Source organism: Impatiens glandulifera, chromosome 4 (assembly GCF_907164915.1).
Source record: "Impatiens glandulifera chromosome 4, dImpGla2.1, whole genome shotgun sequence".
NCBI classification, from domain to species: Eukaryota; Viridiplantae; Streptophyta; class Magnoliopsida; order Ericales; family Balsaminaceae; genus Impatiens; species Impatiens glandulifera.
This window is the reverse complement of record NC_061865.1, coordinates 21917792-21929881: the sequence shown is the minus strand read 5'-3', so window position 1 is coordinate 21929881 and position 12090 is coordinate 21917792. Positions and strand designations below refer to the sequence as shown.

The 12090-nt window shown below is 26.1% G+C and overlaps 1 protein-coding gene across 1 annotated transcript; it reads right to left on the bottom strand.

The window, feature by feature from the left end:
• Positions 1-3590: 3590 nt before the first annotated feature.
• On the bottom strand, positions 3591-6066 carry LOC124936308 (zinc finger CCCH domain-containing protein 48-like). Its single transcript, XM_047476797.1, has 8 exons — positions 5238-6066; positions 5062-5157; positions 4874-4963; positions 4686-4787; positions 4457-4609; positions 4259-4378; positions 4114-4173; positions 3591-4011 (listed from the first exon to the last, which is right to left on the bottom strand). Exons 1-8 carry the CDS (start codon positions 5673-5675, stop codon positions 3769-3771), a joined length of 1302 nt encoding a protein of 433 aa, XP_047332753.1. The 5' UTR covers positions 5676-6066; the 3' UTR covers positions 3591-3768.
• Positions 6067-12090: the final 6024 nt, after the last annotated feature.

Below are 12090 nucleotides of genomic sequence, written 5' to 3'. Positions count from 1 at the left end.
CATAATGCAAATTTAATTATTGAAATCATGATATTGATAGAGAAATTGAGAATATTATGAGTCGATATGACTATTCTCTCTTCAATTGAAGTTTGTTGATCTAAGATTATTTATAAGAGAAAATATTTGGGTGGAGAAGAAGATGAAAAGTCGGGTTGATTTAATACGTTGATATAATTATATTATTTAATGTTAAATTAAATTAATAGATAATTATAATATGATAACTGAAAGTTTTTTTATTCTCGCATATTTTTCATATTTAATATTTAATGTTAAACTGAATTAATATATATATATATATTTTTTATAATTAATATAATATAATAACAAAAACTCTTATTATTCAAACAGTTTTTTATAATTAATATTTAATGTTAAATTCAATTAATATATATAATATGTTAGATGAGAATTATTAGATTTACTTTTAAAATAATTAATAAAATATATATATATATATATATATATATATATATATATATATATATATATATATATATATATATATATAAAAAAGTATATATATAAAGAAGTAACCGACCTAAAATAATTAATTTAAAATAATTAATGATAAAATAATTAATGATGAAACTTAATTAATAATATTCATGAAAATATATATACGGTGAGGGAAAGAAAAACAATTAATTAATAAAGATAAATAAAGAGAGAGAAATATGAGAAAATACCTTATGATGATGAGAATCATTTTGGAGAGAGCGTGATGTACACCTTCAACTTTTCAAATTAAGCGTCATTAGATATATATAGATGATATTACCTTGAACAATATCGAATTAATTGCATTCCCTCGGTAATAATTAATATATCTTTTTATTTTAGTTATAAAAAATATTTAAATTATCTCTTCATTTATTTTGAAAACTTTATACTTATTTTATTATAAAACTTTATACTTAATATTTCTTCTTCTATAATTATATATTATTTCATTATAAAATTTAACATTTTATTATTATTTATATATAAAAATACAAAAAATCATACCCAAAATTATACAAATCAATTTGGTTGATAATATAATGTTAAAAGACAATTAATTAAAAATAGCCTCTCTAGTTGTCTATATAATTGACACTTCTATGAAGCTTGATAGCTTCCATTTCTGCTCATGTTTTATTTATTTATTTATTTATTATTTCCATATTTTCTTTCATCTTCTCATTAAGAGATACTTCTTTATTCATTGACATATTTGAATGAATTATCATGATTAAGGTTTTCATAATTGTAATTTGTTCTCTCAAACATATGTCAATTATTTTTGATCAATTTGAAATTCATCAATTTAGGGCGGGAAAAATCTAAACAAGAATGTGTAAAAACGATATGTCACCTTAAAATCTAAAAAATTTCTCGCTTATTAAATTTTTAATCTACTTAGAGGAGAGGGTGACATATCATTCTCTGCACATCTTTTCAACAATTTTACCGCTAGTTATCATTACTCAATAAAATAACATTTTTAATACATAATTTTCTTTTCAAAGTTATGGAGGGTGGATGGTTCAGTTGGATGTTTGTTTAGAGTTTAGACTACATCACTTATTTTATTTCTAATAACTAATTAATTCATTCCCATATGAACATAATTAAATCTGCCACTTCATCAGCTTATCACTTTATTGGATCCCATGCCACTGGGCCTTATGCATTGATCAACTTAGGTCAGCCTATATTTACATTTGTTATTTTATTTTAAAAAAAGTTGTAAAAACTAATATGTATTATAATAATACCTAAGTAAATAAAGAAGTACATCTATACACTAATTATTGCATTGATCAAGTTCTTATGATTAATTGCAGTTTAATTAGTGTGTTTTTAAGTATGAGTTTGAACTAAACTGAGGAAAAGTAAGAGGTATTTTAATATGGGTTATGAGGAGATTTTTATTTAAAATTTATATATTTTATCCTCTTTTATTTGAAAGGTTTGTTCCAAATAGATTTGTCTTAAATAACCCGTTACATGTCCCAATTTAAATAACTAGTTATTTAAGACTGTTTTACCAAATTACCCTTGCTTTTAAAGGGTATTTTGTGTGTGATTTGAATTGATGATAAGATTTGCGATACGATAGTGGTTTATTTGAGATTAAATTCAAATAAACCCAAGTGGAACAAGCCCTAAATGAAAACAAGCTAAATTCCTGAACATGTTATCATGATTTTGTAGTAATAGAATAATACCATTCTTAACACACTAATTGGGGCTCGGTTTAAGTTCTTATCATATTGACATAGTAAAATGCTTGCTAATGTGAAAGTTGTTTAATTCTCACAAATTCAGGCGGGAATAGAAGCATGGAAGAAGGCTCGCGACATGACAGGATTAACTCCAAACGATTGTGCATCGGTTCGAGGCTACTATTCCTACATCAAACTCGTCCATAAGAAGAAATCCAACAACAAAAATATGAATCATCACCAAGTAACTCTTGATATTCCTTACATACCTTCTTCTGCTGCTGCTTCTTCTACTAGGTTTGAAATCGAGAAAAACAGAAACGAGTTTATAATTAAACAACAAAATTGTGGGATCTGCGAGCAGAGGCTGATGATGAGTAGTAGTAGGATGAAAAGAGGATCGTCTCTTTCACTGTACAGACCGGCAATGTTAGGAACAACTCCATTATGGTACAATCTAATTAAGTTTCTTTTTTTCGAATTAACTTGTTTTCGATTTTTAGAGGGTATAATTCTGGGGTGGGTAAATAAAGAAAGATATGGAATGGTGGGTGGGTGATATATAATAAAAATATGGTCTAACATATTTATCATGAGATTGAGTGGAAATGTGTGTATTGTGTATGTTGTAGTTATTTTGAAAGTTATGGGATATATAATAAATAATATATATTCAGTATTGAAGCCTCAAATATTATTATTCTTTGTAAGAATATTGGTATCAAATTTTTAGGTCAAAACTTCATTTGTGTTGTTTAATTAATTTAGCTATTATGGTTATGTATTATTTTGATTCATTTTGGAAAGACAACATTATATGGTCTTCTATTTAAAATATTATAATTTTTAATCAATTTTCATGTAATTTTTGAAATAATGGGTAAGCTTATTTTTTCATTTAAGGAGTTGGAATTGAACAATTTATTGATTTTTTAGTAGATCATATTGAAATAAAACATCTGACTTGAATAATATGAGCTCCATTATCATTATTTTGCCTATGTTATGAATATTTTTAGTTATTCAGACTTTTGGCTTGTCCAATCTTAAATCCAATTTTCAAACAATCATAGAGTAAAGAAAAAAGGACATTATTAAAATCTGATATTTACTTTTAAAAATTTAAACTAATTAAATTATTTTATTTTATAAGTTTATAAATTACTTTTTAAAAATAAAAGGAATTTATGTTTATAAATAAATAAAAATAGTTATTTAAATACAATTTAATGTCATTTATTTATTATTATCGTAAAAATCATGAAATATATATAGTACATCAATAAAAAAAAAAACTATTAATTTGGAGTACTTTAAGCTCAACATAATATAACCTATAATTATTAAATTAACTAAAAATAAACACATATTTTAACATAATCAATCAAATATATATAAACTCATATTTTCAAAAAATCAATAAAATATATATAAACTCATATTCGATCCTTGAATCAAAGATCTACCAAAAACAGAATAACAAACATCTAATTTGACATTCTTCATATAAAAGTATTTATATTACATTTCCTATTCAAACTTATTTGATAAGAAATCATCGAAGAGAAGAAGGCTTTCCATCTAATTTCCATACAGCTAACTGCCCCGTCGCATCTCCAGTGACGAAAATACCCTCGGAACCCAGCACTTCAATAGCACAAACTTCCTTCTTCGCAAACAATCTGCCCCTCTCTTCAAACGAAGGCAAATCGTATAAACGAACACAACTATCATCACAAGAAACCAAAAGAATCGCCTTATCTTCTTCATCGTGAATGCCACCAAGAGCTATAACACCCTGAAATAGTGTCACCAAAACACAAACATAAACAAAATATGTTTTAACAACACTTTTTAACTTCTTAAGATAGAAATTTAAATTAAAACAAATATTACATACATGTCCCTCTTCTTGTGTATGAATTACTTCAATATGCCCACTTTCTTTACAAGCCCAAACCTGTTCATAATAATAATAATAACTAAATATGGATCCAACTGAAAAAACCAAGCAACAACAATTGTAGATAAAAAAAAATGAATACCTTAATTGTTCCATCCATTGAACCAGACAGTAAATAGGTTTCCCAGCAAATCAATGACATAACTGCACTTGTGTGTCCATATAGAGTCTCGACGCACTCCATTGTATCAAGATCCCAAACCTATTATCGAATCAAAACATAAACATGCATCCAAATTTATTTATTTTTGCTAAAAATGGAGAGAAATCGACAACATACTCTTATAGTATTATCTCTTGAACCAGAGAACATTCTACTTCCTTTTACTCCAACTCTTAGACATACAACACCACTTTTATGTCCCCTTAAGGGTTGAGCAATCTCGGGATAACCAGAAGCATTAGATTTCCAAACCAATATAGACCCATCATCCTGTATTAAAACAAGTTTATATTAGATAGAAGAATCAATCTCACATCCAACAAAGAATATGAAAACCAGTATCTACCTCGGTCCCAGCAAAAATCTTGTCACCTTCTACAGTCACGACATTGATTTTATCTGATGAACAAGAAAGGTTGATGCTTGTCTGATCCAGAGTGTTCCATCCCTAGAATTAGGTTTATAAACACTACTACTGCAGTCAATATTTGTAGGGCGTGAACAATTAATCGAAGAGATTGAATGCAAAATTACCTTAATAGTATTTTGTATGCCAGCAAATACGAATGAACCCTCAGCAGTCAGACAACTAACTTCACTCTCAAAGTTCTCCACACTAAGACACTGTCATAACATATACCCCCATGCATATTGAAAGAAGATTTAGTTAGTTAGTACACATTCGTAGAAAGGATATTGAAAAATATATTTGTGAAACAAACCTGTCCATTATTACAGTCCCAAATCCTCATAGCCTTATCTTTACCAACAGTAACAAGCTTATTCAAACTAGAGGGAAGAGAAATCCCAGTAATGGCCTGTAGACAAATCGCACAACATTAGCATGACATTATTGAACAAGTTTAAACGAAAAGGTATTGTTGGGGACTGTCCGTACATTCTTATGTCCTCCAAGCTTCGTAACCAATGAAAATCCCTTGCCACATGACCATGAGTGCAAGAACTCACACTTGTCACCGTGTACACAGTTTTCATCAATCCAATACTTGCAAACTGTATTAGAGGATTTACATATACTCTTGTTGTTGTGACAAGTATCAGTTTTTCTTGGAGGCTGTGTTGAACATGTCCCAGTAGAACTGTCTGCTTCTCTTCGCCAGGTTTTTGATTTAGACAAAGATTGATTCCCCTGTAGTCGATGATGTCGTGACTGTTTATGTTCTGAGATTTGTGATGATGGCATTGCCTCGTGCAAGAACCTACATGGGTTCCTATTGCACCGTCCAGCAAGCCAATATTTACATATGTCTCTCTTCGGTAGAGGTCCAACCGCTCGCCGCTCTAAAATACGCCTCGGTGCCTTTACTGCTGCCATTTCTTTACAGTCTACACACAACACATGTGTTCAACAAGTTACTAAACAATCCCAACCCAACAATGTCAGCGAAGAAGAAAGACACCCAAAGCCTGATCATGATATCCAGACTTCTCCATTCTTCCCAACCACCAAAAAATAACAACATAAACAGAATCGGATTCCATTATCAAAGTCCGACAATGCAGAAAGATTGCAGATGTCGTCGTCAATACAGGCAAAGATTACCAAACATCATATCCATGATATTCTTTAAACCCTAAACCCTAAACAATCCCAACAATGTCAGCGAAGAAGAAAGACACCCAAAGCCTGATCATGATATCCAGACTTCTCCATTCTTCCCAACCACCAAAAAATAAGAACATAAACAGAATCGAATTCCATTATCAAAGTCCGACGATGCAGAAAGATTGCAGATGTCGTCGTCAATACAGGCGGCAAAGATTACAAAACATCATATCCATGAATCCACCAAATCAACCCATAAGTTAAGAACGTATCCAGATTTCTCCATTCTTCCCAACCACCGCATAAATTGAACATATAAATAACAACCTAAACTAAATTGGATTCCATTATCGCAGATACCGACAGAATAACTTCCGCCGATGATGAAGAAAGATTGCAGATACATCATCATCGATAAATCCAGAAACAAACCAAATCAAAATCGTTAAGAGAGAGAGCGAGAAGAAACCAACCTTCGAATAGTATTATGATTCGAACTCGATGATGATTGAAATCTGATCAATTGAAACTGTTAGGTTGTTTTGAGAACCAGAGATGAATTGAGAACGATGATGATTGAAATCTGATCAATTGAAACTGTTAGGTTTTTTTGAAAATCAAGATGAACTGAGAACTACAAATGAATTGAGAACGATGATCTACTGTATTATGAAAAATTAAAAGGGTGTTCCTATTTATATAGGACTATTTATATAACCCTAAAATAAATAATCTAAATTGATTTAGTTATATTTTGTATTTAATCGAGATTTATTGTATTTTGTTTTTATATTAAAATTAATTTGATTAGATTTTATAATTATATTAAAATTTATTAGTTGTATTTTGTTTTTATATTAAAATTATTTGGTTAAATTTTATAGTTATATTAAAATTTATTAATTAGATTTTGTAGTAGATGATATTATGAAAAATTAAAATAATATTCCTGTTTATATAATCCTGAAATAAGAATATATAAAATTATATTAGACTTTTAATTTCACCTATTATAATTCAATAATAATTAGTCTTTCCTAATATTATATAATTAATTTTATATGATTGATTCTCTAATTAAATTTATTGGATTTTTTTTTGTTGTTAGATTAAAATTAATTTAGTTAGATTTTATAGTCAGAAACAATTTATTGAGTTATATTTTGTAGTTAATCGATATTGATTGTATTTTATTTTTATATTAAAATTGATTTGGTTAGATTTTATAATTAAATTAAAATTGATTCGGTTAGATTTTATAGTTGATCGAGATTGATTAGATTTTGTTTTTAGATTAAAATTATTTCGGTTAGATTTTATAGTTAGATTAAAATTGATTCAAAATTTTATAGTTAATCGAGATTGATCAGATTTTATTTTTAGATTAAAATTAATTTTGTTTCGATATTCTTAAAATTCTCTCATCACGAAAATACGATCGACACAATCAGAACGGTATCAAGGTTGCGTTTTTCTTGTTGTGGTCGCTATTGCTAATCTTTTAGGGTCGCTTGTCAATACAATTTTAAACAGAATCGGATTCCATTATCAAAGTCCGAACCGACGATGCAAAAAGATTACAAAACATCATATCCATGATATTCTTTAAACCCTAAACCCTAAACAATCCCAACAATGTCAGCGAAGAAGAAAGACACCCAAAGCCTGATCATGATATCCAGACTTCTCCATTCTTCCCAACCACCAAAAAAATAACAACATAAACATAATCAGATTCCATTATCAAAGTCCGACGACGATGCACAAAGATTGCAGATGTCGTCGTCAATACATGCAAAGATTACCAAACATCATATCCATGAATCCACCAAATCAACCGATAAGTTAAGAACGTATCCAGATTTCTCCATTCTTCCCAACCACCACATAAATAGAACATATAAATAACAACCTAAACTAAATTGGATTCCATTATCGCAGATACTAACAGAACAACTTCCTCCGATGAAGAAAGATTGCAGATACACCATCATCGATAAATCCAGAAACAAACCAAATCAAAATCGTTAAGAGAGAGCTAGAAGAAACCAACCTTCGAATAGTATTATGATTCGAACTCGATAATGATTGAAATCTGATCTTTTCAATTAGGTTTTCCAGAGATAAATTGAGAACAATGATATTATAAAAAATTAAAATAGTGTTCCTATTTATATAACTCTAAAATAAATAGAATATATAAAATTATATTAAACTTTTAATTTCACCTATTATTATAACTCAATAATTAGTCATTCTTAATATTATATAATTAATTTTATATGATAGACTCTCTAAATAAATTTATTGAATTTTTTTTGTTAGATTAAAATTGATTTAGTTAAATTTTATAGTTAGAATAAAATTTATTGAGTTAGATATTGTAGTTAATCGAGATTAATTGTATTTTATTTTTATATTAAAATTGATTTGGTTAGATTTTATAATTAAATTAAAATTGATTCGGTTAGATTTTATTGTTGATCGAAATTGATTAGATTTTGCTTTTAGATTAAAATTAATTTGCTTAGATTTTAATTGAATTTTATTTTTAGATTAAAATTAATTTTGTTTCGATATTCTTAAAATTCTCTCATCACGAAAACACGATCGACACAATCAGCACGGTATCAAGGTTACGATTTTCTTGTTGTGGTCGCTATTGCTAATCTCTTAGGGTCGCTTGTCAAATCAAGAACGTTCACACGATCGGCATGAACGACACGGTATCGACTCTAATAGCTAGGTCGTTCATCCATCTGAAAAATTTGTGTGTATAAATTAATTAATAATTTTTTTATATTAATAATTTTAATTTTTTTTAATAAAATAAATATTTTGTTTTTTACAATAAATTTTCAACTATATTTAAAAAAAAATGATTATAAATATTTGTTATAAAAGTTTAGAAAACGGTTCAGTTTGCCTTTTGATTTGATTTGGTTAATAAAAGAAAATTAAAATATTTTTTATTATATCTAATTTTAAAATATAGGGTAAGTAGTTTACATCTTTAATTATTTTTATTTTATTATTCATGTTAATTTAAAATATTTTTTAACTGTATTTTTTTATTAAATTTTTTTAACTGAATTTATTTAAATTATAATTATTTTAAAATTATTTTATATAAAATTCATTTTTATTTTAAAATAATAATCTAAGTTTAACAACTATTAATTCATATTTTTAAGATAATTAAAATGAATTAAATAAATTCTTCATCAATTTGAAACTAATTTGAAACTGTTAGGCTGTATTATGAAAAATTAAAATAGTGTTCCTATTTATATAACCTTAAAATAAATAGAATATATATAAAATTACACTACATTTTATTGGATCTTAATTGATTTAGTTATATTTTGTATTTAATCGAGATTGATTGTATTTTGTTTTTATATTAAAATTAATTTGGTTAGATTTTGTATTTGATTGAGATTGATTAGTTTTTGTTTTTAGATTAAAATTGATTCGGTTAGATTTTATAGTTAGATTAAAATTTATTCAGTTAGATTCGGTAGTTGATCGAGATTGGTCGAATTTTATTTTTAGATTAAAATTGATTTTGTTTCGATATTTTTTAAATTCTCTCATCACGAAAACACGATCGACACAATCAGCGCGATATCAAAGTTGCGATTTTCTTTTTTTTGTCGTTATTGCTAATCTTTTAGGGTCGCTTGTCAAATTAAGAACGTTCACACGATCGACACAATCAACATAATCGACACGATCAGTATGATCGGTACGATCGGTTCGATCGGCACGATCGGTTCGATCGGCACGATCGGTTCGATCGGCACGATCGGTTCGATCGGCACGATCGGTTCGATCGGCACGATCGGTACGATCGACACGATCGGTACGATCGACACGATCAGTACGATCAGCACGATATCTATTTTTAATTATGTAATTCATTTAATAAAATATTCTTACTTATTTAATTATTATATTATAATTATTATTTAATTATTTAAAAGTAAGAGGGTAGTGTGTGATGTCTAAGTATCTCGATAATTGATGAAAAATTAAATTTAGATCACAAATATGGCTGGACTAAATCGTTGAATTATTATATTTATTATCGGTTGTTTGTGAACTATCTAACTTGAAATGAATCATCGTACGTATTTGGCTGTATTTGGCTGTTTTGTATAATTTATAACACGACATTATTATAACACTATTTGAGATCCGTTCCGAAAAATCTATCATCATTTTATAAAATTTTCACACATATTCTTTTTTTGTGTTAGTATACTACTGTTTTTTATCTACCTTAATTGTAATTACTGAATTTTAATTGTCAGTGATGTCATGCTTTGTTGTTTTGATTAAAAGACTAGTATTTTTTTAATATTTTTTGATTTATTTCTCAAAAATAAATAAATACTCTAAATTTATATATAACGAATTATGCATTTATAAATTTCAACATACATAATAATTATTCATACAAAAAAAGATTTATGAGAATGAGGTTTATCAAATAGAACACCAACTATAGCAATATTGATGGGAATGAAAGCAAAAACAAATAAAAAAACATACATATAAATAAGTGAATAATCAAATAAATCGACCCTCCAAATTTATAACAAAATTTGAGAAAATCCTATGAATGAAGTGTTAGAAACATACCAAATATATTTAAATGGTTATTATATCAAAAAATAAATAAATACAAATGTAGTACTAAATTTGAATAACTAAAATATAATTAATTTTGGACCCCGTGGTGACTAGGAACTAAGAGCTAAAGCTTATCTAACATCCTTTATCTACACTTCGTCGGTTTTATTCATTAAAATGTAGCAATCTTATTTTAATAATTAAATAATTTAGTGATATATATATATATATATATATATATATATATATATATATATATATATATATATATATATATGACAAAATAAGTGAGTAAAATACAAGAAAATTAAGAAAATTATTTCATTATATTTTATTTAAATTATATTAATTTGAGTTAATTGATAGCCGAAACTGAGATTGTGGTTTTTTTAATTTATAACTTAAAAATTATTTTTTAAATATTTTATTGGGTATTTAGTTTAGATGAAATAAAGTTGTGTAATTTTTTTATAATTATGTATATATTGACAAAGTTAATAATATTTATTCATTCAAATTGAGATCTAAGTATTTTTAAAATGAATTTGTTTACTTTTTTATGTTTATTTTTTATAATTATATAATTATCATAATTATAAACTTATTTTATTATAAAATTTATTATTTATTATTTTATATACAAATATTAATATATCTATATATAAAATTATAACTTGATTGAAGTATTTGAATATTCATCATTCTAGCATAAATATGTATATTTTAATTTTTAATTAAAATTTTATTTTTATTTTAATTAAAAAACAAATTATTTAAAAACTATCTCCTAATTTATTTTGATAACTTTATACTTAATATATCTTCTTCTATAATTATATATTTATTTTATTATAAAATTATATATATTTTTATTATATATATAATAATATAAATATAATTATTAATTAATATATCATACCCAAAATTACAAAATTATAAATGTCAATTAATGGATTGGTATTATAACACTAAATTATCGATAATTTAGTATAAATAATAACATTCTCATAAGTTATTCAAATATAAAAAGAGAGAAACAATTATGATCATAAAAGAAACAAGATCTCAAAACCACACTCATTCATTCAATATTAAAACTCAAAACTCAAATTAAGATCAATCTTCTCTGGCCTATTTATATATAATTTTAAATTTTGTGACCCCTAAAATTATAAATAATTTATTATTATTATTTTATTTTTAAAATTGTAATAATATAACATTTTTAATGCATATAATGCATACTTTTCTCTTTAGAGTGATGGTGGGGTGATGGTTTCAGTTAGAAGTTTGTTTAGACTTTAGACGACATCATCTTATCACTTCGCTGGATCCCATGTCACTGGGCCTTCTTCATTGATCAATTTAGGTCAGCCTACTTCATTGATCAATTTAGGTCAGCCTATAATTACATTTCTTATTTTATTAAAAAAATGTTGTAAAAAATAATATGTATTATAATAATACCAAAGTTAAGAAAGGCCTATATATATATATACATCAATTATTGCATTGATCAAGTTCTTATGATTAATTGAAACTTAAT